Source organism: Miniopterus schreibersii (genome assembly GCF_964146895.1).
Source record: "Miniopterus schreibersii genome assembly, chromosome: 21".
In the NCBI taxonomy this organism is placed as follows: Eukaryota; Metazoa; Chordata; class Mammalia; order Chiroptera; family Miniopteridae; genus Miniopterus; species Miniopterus schreibersii.
The window spans coordinates 12,910,918-12,936,854 of NC_138123.1; the positions used below are offsets into that span (position 1 = coordinate 12,910,918).

Genomic DNA, 25,937 nt, shown 5'->3' on the forward strand with positions numbered 1-25,937 from the left:
AGGAAAGATACTTGCAAGAAATGCCATTATTGAAAAATACTTGGGAAACTAGTCTTATTTCTCAAGCAAGACGAACATTTGTCCCATGTTTACTGTTAGAACTAATAGTAGGATGGAAGCAATTGGCTATGGTGATATTAATAGCTGCTCTGTATCGGGCACTTACTGAACATATTTCGAGGCCCTTTATATTTATTATTATCACAGTAACCTCACATGTAGGAATACTTTTTTTTTCTTATTTTACATGTTAGGAAGTGGATCTGAGATTTGGTAACATGCCCGAGTTCTTGGCAGGGGCTGGGTTTGAATCCCATTTTGTCTGAGTCTTGGTGGCACCACCTACCTCCGGTGGCACTGGTAGCATTGCGGTTCGTTGCATGGCATTCTGGAGCAGTAAAATCTGCAGCTGTCGTGTTTCTATCGTGTCGCAATTCCTCTCCAGGAAACCATCTCTCATGTCTGTTCAGTATTCTAAGCTCAGTGGGTGACAGGCTATGAAACCCTCAAATGAATAATAATTTATCCCGTACTAGATGTATTTAATATTTATCTAGTATAATTGCCTTATAATTCAAAATTCCTTTTCTTCTCACAACCTGTGAAAGACCATATGCTTCTGATTCTCAGCCCTGGAGAGCACCGATCAAGCCGTGAAACCCCTTTATCCATTAAGCCCAATTTATACTCATATTGGAAAAACACAATAATGTGTGAGACGGAGGCCAGTGTCCCTGTGCCACTCGTCTGTCACCAGCATGATGTGGAAGGTGAAATTGATGACAATGGGAACAGCAGAAAATGATGAAAGTTGACAGTCATCGAGTACCCATTATTTACTGACTCCTCACAGCCACCTTATAAGGGAAGTTCAAGTGCTGCTCCAGTTTTCAGAAGAGCTGGTAGGTTGCAAAGTCACCTAAGTTAGCTTGAGTTCCAACTCCTGCTCTTACCCACGGTCTTCCAAAGAGCTTTGGGTTCTGACTTTGAAAGTAAACATGTAAGTAGCTATACTAATACGGCTAAAAGTCATCCTGCACAAAATAAACAATCCAGCCACTACTGAATCTCGGAAGCAGTTCTGGGTAAAGCAGCTGTGCTTTTAATTATGACACAGCAGCTACATTATCTTAAAACATTTATTCTTGTGCATAGTTTTGTGACATTACATGGTATCTGATTTTTATAAGGTAATTCACAAATTTGTAGAAAAAATTCTCCAACCTCATTTAAATCTGGCTTCTTTTTAATTAAATACATTTCATTAAGCATATTGGTGGGTGCTGTAGACTGAATGTTTGTATCCTCCCAAAATCCATATGTTAAATCCTAACGCCCAATGGGATGGTATTTAGAGGGGACCTTTGGGAGGTGATTAGGTTGTGAGGGTGGAGCCCCAATGAATGGGGTTAGTGCCCTTATAAAGGAGACCACAGAGGAGTCCCTTGCCCCTTTCCCCTTGTGAAGACACAGTGAAAAGACCAGGACAAGAGCCCTCATCAGACACTGCACCTGGCAGCCTCTGGATGTTTCCAGCCTCCTGAACTGTGAGAAATAAATTTCTGTTGTTTATAAACCACCCAGTCTATCGGATTTTTGTCATAGCAGCCCAAATGGACTAAGACAGTGGGGGCAACTTGGTGTCATAGATTAAGTAGGGCTGTCATTATAAACCAAAAGTCTGGGACCAAAGCAAGCAGCTCCCTCCTTGGCCAGGGTTCTCTCCTTGGCCCGGCCTCCAGCCCTCCCCAGAGCTGGGTGAGTGTGGGTCACTGAGAACCTCCCTGGGACGTGCACCACTTGGAAGAGCCCCCCTCCATTCCCTTACAGGGTCAGCTGTGCAGACCCCCCAGTATGCCGGCTGTGAAAATAAGACTTGGGGAGGAGGCTGGAGGCAGGAAGCCGGTGTTAACGTACGTTTTCGAGCTTCAGCACGACTGAGCTTTATCTCATTCTATCTCTGGAAGGAAACCGGGAGGAAAGAAACAGTAGAGAGGAAGGGGGAGGAAGGAGGGGAAAAGGACAAGTGACAGTGTGGCAGTAGGGACACCATTTCTGTGCCAGCCTCTTCCTCTCCCAGTACCAGCCTCTGATTCTACCTCGCTTGGTCAGAGATCAAAGCAAACGCCTGTAAGACGTGGTGGAAGCCTCACCACTCAGCTTATGGGGACAGTTATGGGGACAGTTTTCAGCCGCGTACACCCACTGCCCGCAGGCCATGCTCGCGGAGACAGTGTCTTCTCTTTGTGGTCAAGGACAGGAGCTCTCTCTAGTGTCCCTGCTGGGTTTTAATGGGCACCAAATAGCACAGGCAAATGAAAGAAAAAGTAACACAAATCCCAGAGGAAATATTAAAATTATAAGGCGAAATATTTTTAGCGGTAATTAAATATATATACACATACACTTCTTCGTAGTCGTGAGATGTGTGTTTTATATATTGCTACCCAATTGGATGAAAAACTTCTAAATTACTGTTAGGCGTCCTGTGTGAACGATCTGTTTCATGAGGTTGCTGAAAACGTGCAGTTCTTTATTTTGGTCAGATGGAAAATGGTTCAGTTTCATAATTGAAGCTTCACTTGGTTTCTGAGGAGGCGATTCCAGGGCTCCTGGCAGTGAGGGGTGCGTCCCAGGCCTCCCCATCTGAGGAAGACTTACCCCGGGACCCGCATCTTCCGCGGGGCTGGAGAGAGGGGTGGGGAAACCCGGGGAAGGGTGCACCCGGCCTCCTGGCCCTGTTTGAACGGCCCCAGGCTTAGCTGTGGTTGGGTCTGAGCCACACAGATAAGTGACTCGGGCCTGTGTGCTCACACTCAGAGGGGCTCTTGCCAAAACGGGGCAAGGCCGGGTGGGCTGAAGAGAGTTCAAGACATCTCAGGACCGCGGATGAGCCGGCCTGCTCTCTGACTTTAAGGGGAGCGCTGAGCGGAGCCCCAGGGGGCCATGGCAGGTCCTGGTGTTTCCTATGCAAGTGGCTGTGACCAGGGGACGCAGATCCACTTGGGAACAATGCTGGGTGGGCCCCCCAGACTTTTTTTTAACACAGATTTTCTCCAACAGTGTCATGAATGCAAAGGAAATACATTCACGAAGGGGTGGGGGAAGCACTAAATTTATTAAAGTCATTCTCAAAATTCAGGTCCTGAGTTTTCCAAAGCAGGGACGTTTAGATGGAAGGTTGGGGGTGTCTCTCGCGCACACACATTCCCACGGGATGTGGGGTCGCTCAGCTATAGCGGGCTGCAGGGAACAGCCAGTGAGAAAGTGGCGAAAACGCCTCTCAGACTGTGAGCGCCCTGCGTGGCCCTGCTGTTCCTGGGGCGGCCACATGGGCCAGTCCAGTTAGTAGAGTGACTTTCGCCATACGGAGAGGTTGGGTTCTAAAATAACACTTAAGGCAAAACTCGCACACGTTAAAAATTGCCCTTGAAATTCTCTTAAGTTGCCCATAACACAAGGTGCTCAAGGTTATATTGTATATATGGTTTTTTTTTTGCTAATTTGAGCATGTCTAAGTGTACAGTGCACAGCTTTTAATGCAATATGCATGCAGAATACAATTTCCCAGCATTTACTGCCTGCAAGAGTCGCAGGGAGCACACCCGGTTGAACGTATGGAAGTTTCGAGCTCCCCTTGGACTCAGCCCAGCCGCCCTCGGCTCCACTTCCACGCAGACATTTTCAAACCCCCGTGTTCTCCCAGCATCCAGCCACATCCAGCCCCAAGCCTTAGTTTTGCACCCCCTCGGAGCAGACGCTTGTCACCCCCCAGCTGAGAGGGACTCACGGGGGTGAGAGCAAAGCTCTGTCCAGGAGCCCAGTGACGTGTGCCCGGGCACCGTGAGGCCTCATGGGGGTAGATCTGGTCCTCAGCCGCCTCCAGCCTGCCAGGAGAAACAGTGGTGACATCATGGCGTTGTTCATTTTGAGTGAGTTTGTCAGTGTTTTTACTGGTGGAAGGTAGATGGCAAAGGAGTCACATAGTCGAGTGGCTTAGGGGAGGAGCCGCAGGGCTGGGTTTGCGCAAAGGCTGACAGACCCGCTCAGGGGCCTCGGCAGCTGTGTGGTGCTGGGGCTGAGTCTCTGGACCAAGATTGAGAACCAGCCAACCACCCACATGATTTTCTGATATTTAAGCATCAGCCAGGTGGAGGGGGCAAAGGGGAGGGGAGAAATGGGGAACATCTGTAATACTCTCAACAATAAAAATAAATTAAAAAAAATCACATGCATTCCCTTAATGGGATTCTGATGTGATAACGGGGCCTTTCTGACATTATCTGTAAAATCAAAACTAAGGCTTAGCCCTGGCTGGTGTGGCTCAGTGGTTAGAGCGTCGCCCGGGCAACGAAGGGCTGTGGGTTGGATTCCCGGTCAAGGGCACGTGCCTGGGTTTTGGGTTCGATCCCCGGCCCAGTCAGGGTGCATGGGGAGGGAACCAGGGGATGTTTCTCTCTCTCCCTCCCTCCCTCCCTTCTACTCTCTGGAAAGCAATGGAAAAAATACCCTCAGGTGAGAATTAAAAAAATAATAAGGCTGAGACCTCTGAGCTTTTCTTTTTCATTTTGGGCAAAGGGTCTCCCCCCTTCTCACGTATTTATGGCCTGGCCCTGTGATGAGGAGGGACGGCTCACTTCTCTCTGGGTCCCATGACAGAAAGTGTGAGAAGAAACGATGCCATAGCCCCTACCCCAGCACCGGGAGACCTGCAGCCCCGCGGTTCCGTCTCCCGTTAAACCTGTAGCCCGTTTATTACAGAGTCGAGCCAGCGATACAGGCCTCCCCGGGAAAGCTCATTTTACGATCTTGTCAGAAGAAATGGTCTCACTGGGATCATTTTAAGGCAATAATTTCATACCCACCTTCTCCTAAATATCGAGGACATTAACTTATTAACCACGTTAGTGTCAAGCCTAATGCATTTTAAATACTTAAAACAAATGCCAGGAAACGGTGGGGATTGGAGGCTGATTATCCGTCTGTGGCACTTAGTGCTCACGTGCCGGGGGCTCGTTCTCAGCAGATTTAGTGGGAAAGGCTCCTCTCCGCCTCTTCTGCGCAGGAGCCAGCTTCTGCTCCACGGGACAGAGCACGTGCATGTGGGATGGAAGTCGGCTGATTGTTTAAAACCGGGCTCCTGTCTGTTTGATTGACGAGGTCCTGGCTCCCAGCCCGTGTGACCACACTGAAGGTTGTCCCCGCCACACAGCGCTGTAGGCCAGTCGGGGTGGAGGTGGGTGGATAGCAGCATGCCCAGGCTGCGGTCGGTGGGCACTCGGGAGACGCCGAGGGCAGGGAAGGCTTTGGGGCTGAAGGAGGAGCCGGGAGGGGCTGAGAGCGCAGCAGCCTGGTGGGAGCCGCGAGAAACGATTTCTGAGTGTGTGTGTTGTGTGTGCTGTGTGTGCGCACATGCATGTAGTATGAAAGCAACTGGAGGTCGCGAACAGTCCTTTCTATTGCGAGACCCAGGCCTCCTTTCCACCCATCCCTCCTGGCAGCCTCCACGCCTGCTGACCACTCCGGAACGCCCTGCCCTTCGTTTGCTGCTATAGCCCCTGCCCTCCTGGGGGTCCCGCTGCTCTGACCCCGGGGGTCCCTGTCTGTTGTCGTTGCCTCTCCTCCCTCTTTGCCCATCTTCCTAAGGATTTGTTCCTGGGATTCTGTCCCCAACCACCCTTTCTCCCTTTCCTTCTGAGCCTTTGCCCCCTGGTTCCTCGCCGGCTCACTCCTTCCTGCTACCTGCCTGCTGTCTCATTTCAGCTTGGTGGTCCCCTCCCCCAGGACATCTGCACAGCCTGAACCCCTGTCTTGTGCTCACTGGCTGCTGGTCTTGGCCTCTCCTTCTTTCTCTCCGTGTGCAAAGACCTCTTCACCCGTGCGAGTCCCTCGCTGGCCCGCAAGGCCGTGGGCTGGAGAGCGTGGTCCCCTCTGGCACCAGCAGGGGCTCAGTCAGCACCTGCCGGCGAGGGGGTCGCCTTCCGAGCTCGGGGAGCCCAGGCTGGGCGATCTCGCCAGCCAGCGGGCATTGCTCCGCTGGTGTTGATTTGCGGGCGCAATTATAGGTGCAGATGCACTTTCGCTGTTCCGCCGTACGGCCCAGTTTTTGAAAATTAGATTTTAAATGTCCCATCCTCCCCCCTGCATCTTACGCTTCTGGACATTTAGCGCATAATTTAAAACGAAAGGCGTAGAAAATCAGACTCATTTAGCTCACTCTCCTTGGAACCCGGGTTGGGCTATTTTTAAATTCTCCTGGATCCTGTGCTCTTCTGGTGTGTTTGGGGGGAAGAAGGGGGAGGACGGTGAGCTGGGGAGATGCCGCAGGTTACTGCGCTTGCTTCAGCGGCTTCGGTTTTCACGTTAGCATTGCCCCAGATACAGACTGAAAATGTGACTCGGCCTCCACATTGGCTGTGACATGTCCTCAACTGCCACGAGGGGCCGTGGCCAGCGTGCACCCCGGGTCACGGTGGGGAGTTTCCACGTTCTGCTTTCTGCTTCCAGCCGACGTGTGCCCCGGTGCCCGCCACGCCCGCTGTAGAAGGCAGGCGGGAGTCTCTTAAGACACAGGCGTTAGCTGACCTGCTAGCCCAGCTCTCAGGAGCACCCACGTTCGCAGGCGGGCCCTAAGGGGCTCCCCTCTCCCACAGCCCCGAACCCCTGCTCTTAGTGGGTACAAAACCTCCTGATGCCACATGGAGCTGTGCACACTCGGGGTGTGAGATGGAGGGTTCCTTGCCTCTGGGAGGTGCCGAGCGTTCACACCAACCGTGAGCGAGGAAGGCACCAGTGACCCCTGTGTCTCTCCCACGTTGTGCACCGCCAGCCCCTCACATTTGTCCAGATGTCCAAGTGCCCGAGACCAGGCTGTTTCCCACGGGCCGTCCTCCCCATGGAGCGACTGCAGCCAGGAGACGAAAGCGGAATCAGACGCTTTGCAGGAGAGCTAATAAACCATCTACCAAAGGCTACGGAGACCCCACCGCAGGGCGCCATCCTCCTGACGCCTGAATTCATTCGAATGGGAGACAGGAAAATAAAACCAGAAAAAGCAGCAGCAACAGGCGAATAAACCCATAAAGAAGATCCTTACAAGTTGCTCTAAGGCCTGCGGAGGCAAGGGCCAGAGAGAGAGTAACGGCGGCGGGCAGCCGGCGACTGCAGGGGAAGCGCCTCCGGGGAGGAACATTTAAGCTGAGGTTTATGGGATAAGAAAACCAGCCCCGCAGAGGGACAGGGGGGACCGTGCTGGGCAGAGGATGGACAAGAGCCCCATGGTGACAATGAGGCCAGAGCTGACACCGGTGGGGAGGCCAGTGAGGACGACTGCACTGTGCCGGCAGCTTTGTGGAGGGGTCTGGCGAAGGGAGGCCAGTGCGGGGTGGTAAGCAGGTGTTTGGGGCTCCCTCACCAATGGGAAGGGCGGACGGAAAAGGTTGGGGGGCGCAGGCTGCTCCCCGGTCAAGTTCCCCACTGAGTGGTCCTGGAGACCACAGCACCAGTAGCTTTCATCAGTCCGGCCTTCTCCACCTCCAGCTCTGCTGTGTGGACCTAGAAACTCCCGTGGCCGGATGTGCCAATCCCCGGCTTCGGGCACCACGTTGGACTCTCAGAGCCCCGGCCAGGGTGGGCCCCCATCTGTCTGCCCCTGTGCCGAGCACCTGCCACCCCCTCCGCCCCTGATGCTCCTCCCAGGAAGGTGCCTCTGCGAGTCTCCAAACACGTGTTGCCCAGGCTGTGCAGGATCCAGGACTGTGCTCCCTGTCGACTGTCTTGATAAGCTGACAGCCAGCTCTGTGACGATGTCCTGTTCACAGCTGATAAGGCCTGTCCCTTTCTTTCCCCGTTTCCTCTGTGGAATTGACCGTGCACACTGGTGAGAGCAGACTGATCCGTGACGCAGGTGGGCAGGGCAGAGATGCGGCTCACAGCGCACGCACCGTGTGTCTGAGTATTTAATGGTGTAAATCAGTCTAGTAAATGGTAAATATAGAAAGTCCTACTGTCGTAACTTGAAGTTTTAAAATGTAGATTTAATTACCTTTCAGGTTCAGCGAGGCCAGCAGATGAGAGATGACCACCGCTGAGAGGGGAGTTTCTTACTCACAGGTCCCGAGAGGGGGAGACACGCCACCCCATGGGGGCCGCAGGGGCTCGATCGGGGAAGAGGGAGCCAGGGGAGACTGTGGCACCCGCCTTTACTGTGGTTTCTGTGGAAGGAACAGGGAGGCGGAGGCAGCAGGCTCAGGGTTGGCTGGTGTGAATAGTGTCAGGGCTCTGGGGTACAAAGCGTCCCTGGTTGTCTGGTCCCTGCCCTGGGAGATTGGGACAGAGGAATGGTGGCCTGGAGTGTGAGGACCACAGAGGAGGTGGTTGGGTGTGGGCTCTGGGTTGGTTGGTTGGCCTATGGAAGGTGTGCTCCCAGGTGGGTGTTCACTCTCTCTAGGAACTGGCTAATCTGGGAGGGGCCTTCCCCCCAGGGTCAGCAAGGCCCCGATGCCAAAGCATCAGAAAGACAGAAAATAGAAAATATGATGAATACATCTGGCAAGTATTATGTCTCAGTGGCCAGGAGGTGAGGTATGAACTGAGGATTCTTGGGTCACTTTGATTCCATGTCAGGAAGCAGAGGCGCTGGAGAGCACGCCGAGGCCCATGTCCGTTGTTGCTGCAGCCAATGTCTGCTGTCCCTCACCACGAGCACCTCACCCACAAGCACGTGGACACCAGCTGTGTGTCCAAGCTCCATCCACTCCTCTGTGCTGAGGCTTGAGGGCACCGGCCAGCTCCCCCTCTGGAAGGATGGACCTGCTCTCCCTGGACGCTGCAGGAAGCCCGCAGAGCCCCCTGGGCTGGCTGAGGCATCTGTGGGGCCTGCACTGATCTCCCCAATCCTGCCCCTCCCCATACGTCCACGGCGCTAAACTGAAGAGCACTCCTGGATAACCAGCCAGCTTGCTGACTCCATACACCCCTGCAGGCGGCCACCCCAGGCCTCTCGGCCCGGGCTGCACAAGCCGACCATGCCGTGCATCTCCGGACGCTGAGCTGGGGAAGAAGCTGGTCTGAGTGTAAGAAGTGGGTTCATCCGGGCCAGTGAGGCTCAGTGGTTGAGCGTGATCCCATGCACAGGTGGGGCCACGTGGCCGTGAGGACAAGTGTCTGGCTGTGGGCACTGGGTGCGTGTGTGCTGGGGGGAGGTCACTAGTGGTAAAAGGAACCTCAGAGTCAACGAACACCCCTACTTTTGTGAAATATTCCCCAAATGGAAAATTGCTCCTATCTTCCTATGTTCCTCCATGGCCAATTTGGCCTTTTTCCCCCCATTTCTGTAAAAGGCTTGAGAAAATAAGTCCATGAGAAAACTGTAGGTAGAATCCTTCCAAAGTGCACGATGAATATTTATCAGTCTAATCACTGCATTTCACCGTGACGTAGAATTTCAGTTCGCGGGTACTTTGTCTTCTTGGGGCTATCTAGTTGGCAGTCCTGCGTCCGCGGTGGCTCAGGACACAGTGGGTGGGGCTGGGGCCTCTGGGCTGAGTTTGCTGTTCCCAGGCCTGGGAGGAAGGTAAAGTCTCCTGGTGGAAAAGGCTGCCCTTCACTCAGAACCTTGAATGGAACCAACCGCAGGCCCTTCAGCTCTAGTGGAGGGTCCTTCTGCAGTGACGGCCCCTTTCCGGCCCTTATCCAGAAAAACAAAAGTTCACTCTGGGACTGTGTCTCGGCCTGTAAGAGGTTGGGAAGTCTGTGTAGTCCACCTGTAAACCAGTGTCATCTGGGTTTGCACTGTTTGGGTGCCACCAACAACCCCAGGAGCAGTGATGAGCAGGAGGTTGGTGGCTCTGCGATGCTGGTGGCACTGGCGACGACTTGGTGCCTAAAGATGGGAGTTTTGAAACCTCTCAGTATTTCACTCCTATCATTCCTCTGCCCCTCCTTTTCCTTACACTTGGCTTTGTTTGTAAGAGAAACTAAAATATATTCTCTACTCATTTCCTTCTCAGCCCATAAGCCTCTTCTCCAGGGAGCCACGTGGCCCCTGTCTGCACCCCAGGCTGGGCTGTACTTGCGCCTCTCCTCCATCCGCCAGTAAGCAATTCTCTGACGACCTCAGGTACTTGGCGTCCTGATAATCTGTCTGACTTCTGTCTCGTCAGCTTGTCCATTCCTTAAGAACATAAACTGTGTCTCCTTCATGGCGCCTTCCCCGGTGGCCGGCACAGTTCCTGGCCTGTAACTGGTGTTGCCTGATGTATTGGGCACCTGGACACCTTCTTTGAGCCTAGGATTGTGCTGGGCACTAGGGGTTCAGAAGGTAGAATCCACGATTGAGCAGAGAGGATAAGCTGAGACCTACGTGAATTTGGTGGCTATCAGAGGGTCTGCCAGGTCTGCCCAGATGAGGAGAGAGCACCGTGGGCAGGGGCTGTAGGGCAAGAGAGCAGGCCCTTGTCCAGGGAGCGTCTTGGTGGGTAGAAAGCAGGAACCTTTGAGGAGGGTCTTCCAGGCAGAGGCGCGAGTCTTGGGACTCTTGAAAAGACAGTTATCGACTCCAGTCAACACCCTGGAGGCAGGGGAGGCAGCGATGCTGAGCCCGGGACTCTGAGGTTGCTGGGACTCTACTCTACCCTCTTTTGTTGATCTGACTGTGAGATCCATCCTCAGGCTGTGCCTGAACCGTGGCCACAGGCAGCTCCCTGCCCCCGTTTTCCAGTGTTGGCGCTGGAGGCTGATTGTCCTCAGTTAGTGCAGATTTGAGGACTCCAGGGCAAGGAGCCCGATTGGGTCAGATTGGTGCCCCCTCAGTCCAGGACAGGCTCAGCCAGGATGGTGAATGCTGGACATGATGGCAGAGGGCGGGGCGGGGTCAGGAGGACTGGCCCCCCAAAGGGAAGGCTGCCGAGCAGAGTGTCCCCCTGCTGCAGGGGTGTGTGTGCCGTGGGCCTGGCCAGCGGGGCAGCTGGCGAGGTTGACATCTTTCAGTCCCCTCTGCAGAGCCACCTTGGGTGCAAGGAGCCGGGCTTCACTGGACGGGCTGCTGGGGTGGGGGGAGGACCTCCAACACGAAAACACCACGTCGCTGGCGATCTGAGAAGCTCAGAATGGCTGTTGTCCCCTGACCCTGAGCATGTCCTGTGCCTGCTGCCATGCCGCCCGATCTCTCCTCCAGGGGCAGTAACTCCGACAGTCAGACAGACCTCGGACGCCTGTGTCCGATAGAATCCCGTTTCAAACCTTAGCAAGCTGCATATGTGAACTGCATCAGAGGCTAAACTCTTTCTTCCTGTGAAATATAGGATTTCCACCGTGTAATTCACGAATCGCGTTGCGTAACAATTGGGCAGCAGTATTGTGTGTTTGAGGGAACATAGACTTTGGCATAAAACGGGCCTGGGTCTGAATTTTTCCTGCGCTCCTTGAATTAACCCCCCTGCGCCTCCGCCTCCGCCTCCGCCTTGTCCTCAAAGGGGACTGAGAGTTACCATGAGACCTGAATGCGACAGTGCCCGCAGGTGAGGGTATCCTGTGGCTCCTGTGCGGGCTCACGCTCCTTAACTTAGGAAGGTACGTGTGGATTTGGGCTGTTTTTTTTTTTTTTTAAACTGACCGGGAACCCAACCTGCAACCCTTTGGTGCGCGGGATGTTGCTCCAACCACTGAGCCATACTGGTCTGGGCTTTTTTCTTCCTCACACAAATTGTTCAAGAAAACAGTATTTTAAAAACAAAGTCTTAAATTCTACTCCTTTTCTATCAAAAAGTATGAAGAGAAGTAAATTGTGCATGTGCATGCATGATATGTGTGCATGTGTGTGCACGTGGCATGTGCCTGTGTGTACACACTCACATGTGGTATGTGTGCACGTGTGGCATGTGCATGACACGTGCCTGTGTACACATGCATGTGCATTTGCACGCACATATACATGTGTGCACACTTGTGATATGCCTGCATGCATGGCATGAGTGCACACACACATGCACACGTTCATGTGTGTATATATGTGCACAAGTGGCAACATACCCACATGCTGTATGTGTGGTATGTGCATGTATATATGTACGTACATGTAGTGTGTGTGCATATGTGTGTGGCTTGTTCATGTGTGTGTGCTCGCACGTTTGAGGGAAGTGAGGGGAAAGAATCAAAGAACGGGAGTGTGTATTCTCAAATGCACACTCCCAGGCACGACAAATAAGGAGACATTTTAAAGAATTTTTAAATTACTGTAAATGAATCTCTAGGTCACAGCTCTTTCGACGACATGTGCTGGAAAGCGGAAAAGCAAACCTCAGCTCGCCGCTGTCAGCAGGGAGCAGGGCGGAGGAGCCGCTTGCAGTTAGTGGCAGCGTTGGGCTGGCGGGGGCTGTGTGAGTGGGGGGCTGTGTGAGTGGGGGGCTGTGTGAGTGGGGGGCTGTGCGAGTGGGGTCTGTGTGAGTGGGGTCTGTGTGAGTGGGGTCTGTGTGAGTGGGGTCTGTGCGAGTGGGGTCTGTGCGAGGGGGGGTCTGTGTGAGTGGGGGTCTGTGTGAGTGGGGGCTGTGCGAGTGGGGGTCTGTGTGGGTGGGGGTCTGTGCGAGTGGGGTCTGTGCGAGTGGGGTCTATGCGAGTGGGGTCTGTGCGAGTGGGGGCTGTGTGAGTGGGGTTCTGTGTGAGTGGGGTCTATGCGAGTGGGGGTCTGTGTGAGTGGGGGCTGTGTGAGTGGGGTCTGTGCGAGTGGGGGCTGTGTGAGTGGGGTTCTGTGTGAGTGGGGGACGTGTGAGTGGGGGCTGTGTGAGTGGGGTTCTGTGTGAGTGGGGGACGTGTGAGTGGGGGGCTGTGTGAGTGGGGGTCTGTGCGAGTGGGGTCTGTGCGAGTGGGGGTCTGTGCGAGTGGGGTCTGTGCGAGTGGGGGCTGTGTGAGTGGGGTTCTGTGTGAGTGGGGGACGTGTGAGTGGGGGGCTGTGTGAGTGGGGGCTGTGTGAGTGGGGTCTGTGTGAGTGGGGGCTGTGTGAGGGGGGCTGTGTGAGGGGGGCTGTGTGAGGGGGGCTGTGTGAGTGGGGGCTGTGTGAGGGGGTCTGTGTGAGAGGGGCTGTGGTGTGAGGCTGCGCAGAACCAGTAGTAGTGGCTTTTTCTCACCTACGCTGCATACCACGTGCACTGGTCTTTCTTTGTCATTGAAAGTGCTGATTTATTAGGCCCCGTGCTTCAAGGGCACGGGGAGACTGCGTGCAGGAGCAGGTCTGAACTGGGAAAGTGAGAATTACTGTATCAGATGCGACCCATTAACTGGTGACAGGCACAGCAGGGGGGACGGAACTGGGCTGTATCTGTGACGTAGCAGAAGCCCTCCCGAAATACTGTGTTTAAACCTGGGGGAGCTTATCTGCTCATCCCTCCCCCTTCCTCCTGCCCACTGCCTCTTCCCATCCAAGCAAGCGCGGTTTCCAGGGCCGTGAGTGCCGAGACCGACTTGTCCCTGAGACGCGCTCTGGGTTCGAGGGCAGCAGGGCGGGCTCTCGGAGGCAGCCGCAGCCCCGCACCCTCGCCGGCCGACGCTGGGTGCAGAAGCGTGCACGTGGTTCAGCGTCATTGGTTTCGCTTTCTCCACGGACCACGGAACCCCTTGGCGATGCTCGCATTTGGAGAGCTTGCCCCTCTGTGCCCTTTTGCGCCTTTAACAACCTGACGCTCCCGCGACGCAGCGCTCACCCCCTCCCCAAAGGAGAGCATCCGAGGCGGGAGTGGACCCGCCTCCGCCTCCGAGGGCGCTGGAGCTACAGCCGGTGCCGCGGGGCCAGCCGCCTTCCCTGGTGTGGGATCGCGCCCTGCACCGGGAACCTTAGGGAAAAGGGCCCGGCGACTATTGGGAGGGTAAAACGATGCAGCACTAAATGCCTGATATTCTGAAACGCAAATCCTATTTGATGTGCGAGTGCTGTTTTGGATTAGCCACGCCTGCTCTGCTTCAGCCAGCATGGAGAATCCTTTAAGATCTCCACTGCAGCCGTTTCCTCAGGAGGCAGCTTTTAACCCCGCAGGCTGGGCCCAGAAGGACCGCGGCTTTAAGTGTCTGTCACTGAGCTGACCTTGCTTTCATTGGTCATTCGTGTGTGTGGCTGTCTGTCACCAAACCTGGTTTTCTCCAGGCTGAGGGCGCCTCTGCAGCCCCAGTGCCCTAATGTACCACCTTGCACGTGGCGGTAGGCATTTAAGAAATGTTAGATGAGCCCAGTCGGTGTGGCTCAGCGGTTGAGCATCGACCTAGGATCCAGGAGATCGCGGTTCAATTCCCCGTCAGAGCACAGGCCCGAGTTGCGGGCTCGATCCCCAGCAGGGTGCGTGCAGGAGGCAGCCGATCAATGACTCTCATCATTGCTGTTTCTATCTCTCTCTCCCTCTCCCTTCCTCTCTCTGAAATCAATAAAGATATATTTAAAAAACATTTGATGAATGTAAGCATGAGAGTCAGTTACAATCCTAAGAGAAGCCTGCTCTTTGTTACTACTGTTCATTAATTCTATAGGACCCACATCCGATCATTTTTCTTCTCTCTGCAAATCTCTTATCAACCTCAGAGGAAAAGAGAACCACACACTGCTTGGTGTCCCCCAGTGAGCAGTGAATCTATTGCTAATTTAGTGAGGGTGCATTTTTTTGGTTCCAACCCCGGATGATTTACAATGACCAGTCTAAAGCCTGGGACGGACTGTGTCCTGTTGAACTGAGGAACCCTCCTCTAGAGGATTCTGTCTAAATGACCACCACACACAGTGGTAGCAGAAAAATGCTGGAAATAGATCTATAGCTGCACATAGAAATGTGTTTGTAAAACCATGTGAATTTGGCATCTAATTAGGAGTGAACCAATATGAAAATAAGCCTTAGTAAATTATTAATGATTTTCTCAGGGCATCCTACCTTGAAATCACCTTGGCCTTACCCTTCAGAGATGTGTGTGTGTATGTGTGTGTGTATACATATGTCAGGTATATATGTATATATATTTATTATAGATGTATATATATTTACACAACTGCAGTTTATTTTGTGCTGATATGTGAGTAGCCTGCTTCTCTGCAGCTCACATGCAACCTGGTTTTCACTTGCTGATGTCTGGCCTCTGCATTTGCCAGTGCTCTTTGTAACTGTCTACAGTACAGTCTCTGGTCTCCTAAAGTTAGTGTCCTGAACCCCTGCTACGTTCCGTTGGTGGCTGAAATTTCACATGCATTTATTCAATGTGTGTTTCCCGAGCTCCTCTTGTGTTGTTTAAAATTGAAGTGATGTGTTGTGTAGCAGTGGGTCTGGCACTGCCTCTTTTTAGCTGTGTGACTTCGCTGACCCTCTGTTTGCCATCTGTAAAATGGGCTGCTGCATATTAGTCCGTGTTCAGAACAGCACCCGACTCAGAGGTACTGTAGTTAAATGGATGCCATTTTCGGTAGCTATCTTTCCTCACGTTGGATTTCCACATGGAAAGTTCGACTGTGTAGCACCTCATGTAACGATCTGCCAGCTTCGAGCCCTGCACATCTTCTCCCATCCAGCCGCTCGGGGCTGTCCAGCTGCCAGCCCACGTTCCTGTGTCGCTGGCTCCCCGGTCTTGTCAGCACCGTGTGCCCACCGCACCTGCCTGCATGATTTAGTCACCCAAATAAACAGAAGTCCTTTCGTTAACTCAGATAAAAGAATAATCCTTTACACGTTCGAACATTTCTTGGAACTCTAAAATTTCCCCTTAATCTTTCACGTCTTCCCTCTGGAACGTTTTACTAATGGGAGGTAATCTTGTCTATATGGATCCCTGAATAATGATCTTTGAAATCTGACAACTTATATTTATTTGTAAAATGAGGTCAGTCCTCACTTGGTACTTACTTTTTTTTTTTTTTTTTTTTAGAAAATTCCAATAAAATGGTGCATGTTTGACAAAATTTGTGATGAATGCTGAACTGATGAGCTCCCCTTGGCTTCCACTTTCAAATTTGAGACCTTACTGTGCTGATCTTGTGACACTGTCCCAATTCATTGGGGACAGCGGGGCCGGAGCTCCCAGGAACCCGGGCTTTGTCCAGTCTGAGACGAGTCTGCCGGAGCTGCTCCCTTCCTGTCCGGTTATTTAGACAAATAATTGCCGGGCTCTTAAATCTCTTCTCATGCAAACGAAGGACACGGGGCCGTGGAACCCAGTTAGACCTGCTGCCACCTGACGTTGTCCAGCCTCCGTGTTTACGCTGCAAACAATGTTGCTTGGTACTTGGTAATTTTTTCATTAGACTCATAGGGACATTTTTGGATGACCGGTTACAGTGAAGATTGATAGAAAATGTTGCTGTGCGGGCCAGTGAGAAATCAACGGTAGAGTCTGTCTCACACCCCATCACAGGCATGTGGATGGAAATAGGGTCCTGAGAGCCCCCCCAGGCAGAGATCTGGGCTGAGAGGCAGGCAGCATGGCGTGTGCTGTGTACCCCAACTTCAGAGTGGCATTGAGCCCTCAGCATCAGTTATCTTTGAGAATAACAAGTGGAATAGAAATAATGATAAATACCATAATAGCAGTAGTAACAGTAATTACAGAAATGGCAACACATCAGTAATTACAACGACCGTCTGATGGAGACCTGTCCGTTCCCCCTGCTCTCCTGGGTGCTCACACTGGCCGTCGGTGAGGGGTCACCTGGAGGGGAGGCCCTTTCGTCGCTAGGAGGAGGCAACAGAGGGTGTCCGAGCTGGGCCCAAATCCACAGAGTCTTTTCTTTATAGTCAAGTTCCTCTTGATTGTCGAGCCGTCACCATCATTCATTCCTTAGCATTTGGTGATTACGAGGCACTGAGTTTATCTCTAGTGGGAGCTGATCCTCATAGTTTTGGAAGCTGAGCAGTCGATGTCCACTCACTGGCAGGACCCCGTTTCTGGCTGTTTCTCAGGGAAGGGTCTGCGATCCGTTGCTACCACCGGTGAGGTGCCTCTGGTTCATCCACAGGAGGGAGTTGTTCCTCCCTCCGCTTCTCCTTCCCACACTCTGCAGCCAAGCTCTTGGCTACCTGAGGGAAATGGAGAGGCACGGAGCACAGGGGACCATGCCAGACCCTGGTGAGCTGCCTCCTGAAGCCCAGGAGGGCTGCCTGGGGGCCTCAGACGTCACTCCGGGCAGCCACGCCAACGACTCACGTGTTTTCCAAACACAGGATGGTGCCATCGTTAGAGGCTTCGCCGGGATCCTTTGGCGTGCGGCTTTTAGTTGAGTAGTTCTGGGTTTTGCGCAGGCTTTGCATCACCTTTGGGTTTTGTTTTGCAGAGGCCAGTGTGAAGGAGAGCGCTGTGAGGTACATGGACGCGCTGGAGGACAAGCTGCGCAGGTGAGGACAGCGACCCGTGTGACAGACCCCACTCGCATCTGCATTCCGCGTCATAACAGCGTGTGGTGAGGCAAAGGAAAGGCTGGCCAACTTCTGTAATAAATTAAGAGAAAAACGCAGAAAGGCATCCGCTGAATCTTGTAACAGAAGGAGCAGGTGCCACACAAACACCTCCCAGCCCCTTTCTTCTCATAAAACGTAAACAGATTAAAATGTTTAAAGTGGCCCGGGGATCACAGGTTGTGTTCATGATCCCTAAGAGGAGGAACCTTCTTTGGCTTGTTAAATTCAAGCTTCCGGCCTTCGTTGGTTTATCTTTTCTTTTTCGTGTCTGGGGAGGGGAGGTGTCCTATGGATTATGCTTCAGCTTCTACGATATAAGAACCCACATCTTAGGTTCTGTGTTGAATCCTGATTCTAAACCAGCATGAAAATTCCTGGTTGCTTTTTAGAAAAATTTTTAACCCAATTAGGAATTCAAATTTGAGAGACGTCAGTGACGCTGTGGCCTGTCGGGGTGTTTCTGGTTTGTGGACTTGCACTTGCGAAAATAGAGCCCAGCCACCAGGCCTGTTTCTAATTAAGGAAACAGGCCTGAGCCTGCACAATGCGCTGCTTTCCTGGGACGCATCAAACTTTATGGAGACTGTTTTGCTACTATTTTGGAAATTGTTAATAACTCTTTAAATAAGCTGCGCCTTAGACCTCTAAGTCTAGATAAGGCCATCGGCTGAAACACTGCTTCTCCGCCCAGAGGTGGTGAGAGGGGCTGCCTTGCTGAGCTCTGCTCTGCTCTGCGGGGCCAGCAGGGCCCTACAGGATTTACTCTGATGCTTGGAGAGCAAGTTCTTCTGACCCCCGCTGACATCTCCCTGCTCAGTGCCTCAGACGCGGGGAGGACCTAGGACGAAGGGGGTTGGTGGAGAGTGTGGGGTCAGGAGGCATGCATGTGGGTAGGAGGTGGCCTCGAAGGTAATGTCTCTCCTTGAAAGTAGGATGCTCCCCTGGGCCAGGCGCGGCTCTGAGCCCGCCTCCGCTCCTGTCCCGAGGCAGGTTTCTGCAGGTCCCTCTGGATCTTAGCTCCCACCACCTTTTTTGAGCCATTAGCACCTCTCCCCGGTGCACGCGCATCCTCGTGACTCCGTCTTCTCTCTGCAGCCTTCCGCCTCTTCCTGCCGCCTTGTTGGTACCCACCGCGGGAGCCTCTGGCGGCAGCTCGTTGCCAGGCCTTCAGTGTGATTGTTGGACTGCGAGCTCCATGCCCTACTTGCTTTGTATCCCAAGTGGCCGGCACGCTGTTTGCACGTGGTAGACAGTCAGTGAAATGATAACGAATGCAGGGATGAACGGACCAAGAGCAATTGTATCTTGAAACTCTATTCTGAACTATTGCATCCAGAAGCCAGGGCAGCCTCAGAAGATGCAGTGGCCCAGAAATCCATTTGTCTTGCCATCAGATCTTGGTGGTATGGAATATATAGCAAAATAAAAAGCAATCTACTCTCAGGTCGCATTACCCCTTCAGGTTTACTGTCTCCAGAGGGAATACTTAGGTGTGATACTTGGCATGGCTCATTTTCTCTTACGGCCGAAACTTGCTTTAATTTCTAGTTTCTCGATTGTCACATATTCTGTTAGTGCTGGAGAGACATTCATTTCCTGATTTCCTCATACTAATCGGGTGTCGCACTGAGCACATGGTCACCCCTCCACCGCTCCCTTTGTCTTCACACCCATAAAGGAAAACGAAATAATTCTACCGCAGGAGAGTCAGCACTCAGACTGCACAAAGGAGGCGGAGGAAGAGGCAGAGACCCGGGGACTGAAAGGACCCGGTTACAGAAGGCAGAGGGGTTGGGGTTTAAAAAGGGCAGCCGCTGCCTTCAGGCAGGACTCCTGGGCCTGTTCAGGCGCGTGGCTCTTAGCAGCAGAGTAACTGAAGCCCGAGCCTCCCTGTCTGGGGAGCGCAGCCCAGATTCGACCACTGAGCGATGCCGACGCTCCCAGCGGGTGCGGAGGCCGCTCATGGTCACCCTAACAGTGACCGGGACTCTTCCAGATCCCGCACGTGCTCTTTATCCCAAGTGATGCACGGCGATTCTGAAGTTCCTGCGCACCTGGAACAATCCAGGTTCAACCACGTTGAGCTGATTTCAAGAGCTGTTGAGGGAAATGAATATAAGAGGTGGCGGCCAGCTGGACCCCTGCCCGGCGCTGCAATGACAAGGAAGGCAGGAGCACAGGGACACCGCCGTTTGTTTTCTTGTGGTTTATTTTATTGCTTTGTTGCTGACATGGGCCTTCCTCCTCTCCCTCTTAACATGTAGTTGAACGTGTTCGCGCTTCCCGACCTCACTTCTGCTCGGAGAGCCCGGTCCCTTCCTCGCCGCCCTGCGCGGCCTTGACCCCTTTGCGCGTTGCCACCTCTGCTTCTCGGAAAGACCGAGGATCTCGGCTTCTTTCTCTCTTCCCTGATTTGGAGCAACCCCCCTGCACCCCAGTGGGGGCTGTTTGCACTTTGTCAGCAGGCTCTGTCTGTCTGTCTGTCTCCGTCTTTCTCCTCTCGTTAGCAGGAGACGGTTGGGACAGAGACTGGGAGAAGCTCAGGTTTCCATCCCTGCCTGGTACACGGTTCCTCCATCCGTCAGTCCGTTTAAGGCCACAGGCCCCAGTGGGCTTGTCCCTCTGCTGGCTCCTGTCTCGCCTCCTGTTTACCTCCCCTGCCTTTGCTCACATGCCTGGGGACCTGAGTTTTCTCTTCGTCTGTCCGTGTCCTGCCTTCTCACCTCATTTGTCCGCTTGGGGCTCAGTCCTCACACACAGGAAATTCTTGCGACTCCACCATTGGGTGATGGATAGAGCTATTTTTAGCAAGCCCACATGTTCATTCTAAAACCAAATAAATCGACCCTACAGGTCACAGACACAAAAGCTTTCAGGAAAATACCGATGGTTAGGTTTGCCCACTTCTGAATATCGAAGCAATTTGGCTGCATCGTGTAATTTTCCCGGGGAAACAATGATCTAAACTACCTTATTATTTGGAAATTCGAACTGATAAGAAAATATAAAGCATTTAATTGTACAATGTTTTACATAACCATTAATTTAATATGTAGTCATTGATTGTTTCCATTTAATTTTTAACCTTATTTAATCTCAAACCAGAAAACCTTAGGTATACATAAAATAATAATGCTTAGACACATAAATACACATACGTACAGAAAAAGTAACACATAAATGTAACAAGATGGCATGAATTATAAAAGAGTAGGAAAGAGAAGTGAAAACAAAGGCAGGGAAAGTCTTGGTAACACGTATATGGACTCCAACTCACACCATAGTAGTGTACTGTCCTAGACACTGGATTATGTATAAAACTGACGTTTAAAAATGTATATGTAAATGATTTCATTTATAATAAATGTTATAGGTCTACATTTGCCTTACAGTTCACTCCGATGATTTCCATTCTATAAGAACTCCAGGAATGAAATTTACTCAGAAATAACTTTCTCCCCTGAATTGTTCAGTTGTGATGAATTTAGTGCCCAGGGCACGCGGCTCATTTTAGAAGGCCTGCATTCATTTCTTTGGAAAGAGAAGGTGGAGATCCTGCTTCTAGAACCCCAATGCCCCAATCGGGCAAGTCTTGCCTTCAGGGCAAGAAAAAGAGCTGCTGCCCCCAGTCCCACCTGGCTGCAAGGTGTAGTTCACAGGGGAGGAGTCCACTGTCCCCCTGGGCATCTGAGCAGCGGTGCCCAGACACCCGGACGCAGGGACTAATATGAAGGACCACCCTCCTCCTGGAGTGTTACCATTAAAAAACCAGCAACCCTCAAACCAACAAGTACCCTCCCTCCTGATGATGGTGGAGAACCCGAGGCAGTTACCTTTAAAGCCCAGGCTCTGGAGTCAGGTTGTCCAGATTCCAGTTTGTCCGCTTCCAAGCTGTTGGCTGTCACCAGGTTAAGAAATCTCTTCAAGACTCAGTTTTCCTTCATTAAAATGGGCCAGCAATAGAGTAAGATAAAGACTGTTTCTCATATGCAATAGGGCTTAAGAAATGCTGGCTATTGTTACCTTAGCAGCTATGGCACCATGAACATTATGGAAAAAAAATCTACATTAAGAAACCCTTTATTTTATAAATCCAGAGAGAATCCCTCATCTTTCTGGTGACTTGGGGGAGGGGAGAAATGTTTGCTTGTATCTAACAGCCTCCATTAAGGGGCTGCACAGTGTGTTGATTGTCTAAACACTTGGCTGTTTCTGCCGCTTGCCCTTTGGCCAGCTGTTGGCACCTCCTGCAGAGGGTGGAAAGGGAAAGCAATGAGGTAATTGCCTTCTTGTTAATGGCTGTGACAAAGGTTGAGAGCCTCCCGTGGTTTCTGTGACCCAATGGCTGGGTTCCTAACACTGAATCCTGGCTTTAGAACCAATCTGGCTGGGTGTGGAGTTTTTGAGACGGAGAAAGACCAGAGCTCACAGGCTCCAGAGCTCAGGGGCTGGAAAGAATTAATCATCTCGCCTGTGACTCCCGGAGCTCCACGGCCCCTCATCTGGACCCTTTGTGGAGCCCAGAATAAAACCACTTCAGCCTCAGAGAGGACATTTTTTGGGAAAGTAACTCCAATAAACTGTCTTCTTTCCCTCCGATAGTCTCCTTTGAGAAAGTGAAGACGTTGCCTTAGAGAGAAGGGTGGGCAGAAGGAAAGAAGAGAATTAGACAGAAGGCCCTCGGGCTTATCTGATGAGGGCCTTCAAAGAGGGGAGAGGTCTTCCCAGAAACAAGGGCAAGGGGGGGACCCGGTAGCACAGCAGCGCGGTCCCAGGAGAAGACAGAAGAGATCCAAGTACATGCGGCCAGGAGGCCTCAGTCACCTGCCGTCATTTTCTTTCTCGTGGACACTCCGACACTTTGTTGGACGTGGTGCTGTTTTTGAAAGGCAGCCTGAAAATATAAAAAGAGATGCCCAGCGTTGGCCCACAGAACAGAACACAGGAGATGGGTGACCGCTTCACACAGAGGCTCTGGCCTCAGACTCCACCATGTCTGTGCCCTTTAACCCCAGGTCTCTCTGCTTAGGGCTGTGATATGATCACTCTGCCCACCGAGATCCATTAAGAATCAGCCAACATTTAAGGGGCCTGAGTCTCGGCAAGATGCCCGGTGATTTCTCTTTATTCTCTTTGGTTTAGTGGCACAAAGACATTCAGTGGTGATCGCCCTGTGAGACTGAACTAAGGAGGGCAGTTAAGTGGAGGTGTGTCCGCCGTGTTCCACGAGCCTGTGTGCCATTGCCCCCTAGACGTGCCGTGTGCGTCAGAGCCTGCCCATCTCAGGGTGCCTGTCACATTTCTAGAAAGGCAAAGGTAATTGATCAATAGGGAATGTCCAAGCTAAGCTGACTTTCACAAACTCAAGAGAACCATTATTGATTGAGTGTTGTTGTTTTTCACTTCTCACTCAAGGGTATTTTTTCCCCATTGCTTTTCAGAGAGAGTGGAAGGGAGAGAGAGAGAGAGGGAGAGAAACATCCATGGGAGAGAGACACATCGATTGGTCGCCTCCCGCACGCGCCTTGACCGGGGCTGGGGATGGAGCCTGCAGCCGAGGTACATGCCCTGGCCCGGAATGGAACCCACGACCCTTCAGTCCTCGGGCCAACGCTCTAACCACTGAGCAAACTGGCCAGGGCGCTTGAGTGTTTTTGATGCGCTTTGGAGGGAGTTGAGAACTCTTAAAGAAAAATTAATTGCTGGATCAATGGAAATCTTAGTAGGTAGATCTCCAATTTGCCATTAATTAAAGTGAGGAGACTTTTTAACAGTTCAGGGAAGTGTTGTCGAGATTGTATGACAGGCTAATTTGCTAACATGGTAGGAACCTGTTGGCTTTAGATGCAGGACTAATGCAAGTAGAACTTACGGAATTTCTCAGACGCTCACTTTTCGTGTACAGTCCTTTTCAGGACTCTGCTCAATGTCATCTCACAGAAAGTGAGATGACAGTTCTGCAGCAGCCTTGGCAAGTGTCGGCCAGACAAAATATCACACACACATTTCCTCCGATTCGGTTTGCTCCGTTGCCTCGCCACCCTCTGCACCCCCAGCCACCCCGATTCACACAACAGCTGTGGGGGGCACTAGCTACGAGCAGCGAGCTGCGGACACCTTCTGTGCGGGCTCTTTCCCTTTGCGGACGGAGCCCACGCCAGGCTGGGCTGTAAATCCCTCATCTCCACCGCCTCTGGCAGAAGACAGGTTCTCCTGCTGCTGCTGCCAAGATATTTCTTGAGCCGGGAGAACTTTATGGGATTTTACTGTATGCTGAGCCTCAGAAGACAATTCTGCGGCTCCCCTTCATCACAAAAACAGGGACTTTTAGTTGTGCCTCTTAAAAAAAAGTTCCCCAAAGAAATGATAAAATTATTTAGTGGACCAAGGAGGAGGGAATCAGCCAGATGGTGACCTGTGACAATTGCACAGAGCAGTTTGCCTGAGCGACCGCCTCTGTTATTCTGTAAAATGGGACAGTAAGCTGTGGTTTTGCAGTTGCTGTGTTCTCCATCTCACTTTGTAAGGGGGCTCCCGCCTGCCTCTTAATTGACATTCTGTCTCTAGAGTTTTCTTGATTTTGCTGTTCAGTGGAACTTAGGTTTGTGTTGGTAATGGCGTGTGTCAGCTCTGGTGGTTGCCGACTGGAAACTGTTCTCGGGTGTTGCTCCGGGGCCAGGCGCTCGTCGTGTGGCTTGTTGGAGGCGAGAGGTGTTTCCGTGCGTTGTCTCGCCGTCCCGCTTGCCCAGGCGGCAGGCTTCCACCGGAGCATGTCGCCTTTGGTTCTGCACACCTGTAAGGGACTGAATCCTTTCACCTGGAAGGGGTTAGTCAGGTGTATCTGTGTCATTTCAGGATGAATTTGGTCCTGTCTTTGTTTTCTGGGTTGTCAGCACTTAAGAGTCTTAGATCCTAGATGGCAGCTGTGACAGTGGGAGCCTGGCCTCTGTCTCAAGCTACTTTAGTCTAAGAGGAAGGATGCGTCTCTGAGATTCAGTGGGACCATATCCAGAGATTCAGACTGTGAGAGACGAACTCTGGGAAGCAAATGGACTAGTCGTCTGGCTATGAGCCGGTCCGCTTCTCTCCAGGAGTGACTCTCAGGAATGGCCCTGGGCACGCCAACCAACTGAGCCACCCGGCAGGGGCTACTGGTATTTTTTCTTAAGTCATGAAAATAAATATCATCCCTCAAAATATGTGAAAAATGGGCCTAATGAAGACCTGCTAACAGGCACTGCTTCCCCCTCCTCCTCGCAGCCACGAGAATTTCAGGGAGAGACTCGTATCTGCAGTTTTGTGGATGCTTCTGTGACGGGATAGTAAGATGCTAGAAAAAGCCCTGGGCAAGTGGAAGGGGGAAACTGAGACAAGAACATTAAACAAGGCCAAACAGTTTGGGCAGCTTGCAGCCAGCTTGTGAATCGCAAGACACATGAGAGCAAATGGTTAATACCCCTCCGACCCAACCAGAGGATACACAGAGCTTAAATCACCCTGCAGCTGCTAAGGCAGGAGGGGGGGAAGGAAAAAAGGGAGAGTTTTATCTCACCCACTGAACAAAGAGGTCAGCCGCCTTAGGACTTGCCAAACAAGGTGACCAGGCGTATGTACAAACGTCCCAAGATACGCCACAACAAAGTAAAACGGGGGCTTTGAAACCTAATCTGCTACCCAAGGTATCCAGCAGAGGAACCTTGAAACCTGTAGACGAGGGTATAAAGCCCCCTGACCCCCCAGCTGGGCCATGCGCTCCAGCTAGTTGGGTGCCTGCTTGTGCTTTATGCCAAGTGTATTTTTAATAAATCTGTTGCTTTGCTACAATGCTGTTGTCCAGTGTCACTCGTTTGAAATCTCTCCTACGAGACTGACAAGAGCCGGGGAGGGGACAGAGCCTTCCTCTCTCCGACTCAGGGGACTGCCCAGTAACATCTTTTCTGGTGTCCTTTCCTTCTGTCCTCTTAACTGCCATCGTGAGAAGCCCGAGGAGGACCTGGGGGTAATTAGAAAGGTGGCAGCATCGATTTAAACACGGTTACAATTCGTTTGTCAACCAGTGGTTTTTCTGCTAGGTCCTTTAAGTCTAGTCTAGCATTACAATAAAATGAACCAATAGTAACAATCTACACAGTAATTTTCTTAAATAAATTCAAAAGCCTATGGAGTAATTTGAAAAACATTTTAGCTCTTTTGCGCTTTACTGTACTTACCAAGTGTCTAAATAACCCTCCTTGGCTCCGTGCGAGCCCCTCCTAGCTCTGTGACCTCTGAAGGAGGCGCCAAGGACAGGCTGCAGGGGGCACTGCGCCTCCTTCTCTGGAGCAAATGTCCTATCAATTTGGGTGCGAAGTGTATTTAATGGGCCTGTGAGTCCCGTCTCCAACTACATGTGTGACCGCAGGGCCCTCAATGAACCTGAGGCATCACAGTGTTGGGGAAAAGGGTGTCTTTAAAGAATGCTGATTATTTTATAGCCTCTGGGCGTCAGTCTTGACTCAGGCTTTAAGCCCCTGGAGGGGCCTGTTG

General features: G+C 52.0%; 1 protein-coding gene across 1 annotated transcript in view; it reads left to right on the forward strand.

The window, feature by feature from the left end:
- The window catches only part of DISC1 (DISC1 scaffold protein), a 237,291-nt gene that overhangs the window by 166,748 nt on the left and 44,606 nt on the right, over window positions 1-25,937 (forward strand). Inside the window, exon 10 of the mRNA XM_081123969.1 lies at window positions 17,288-17,348. Coding sequence (XP_080980095.1) covers window positions 17,288-17,348 — 61 coding nt within the window. The remainder of the gene's footprint in view (window positions 1-17,287; window positions 17,349-25,937) is intronic.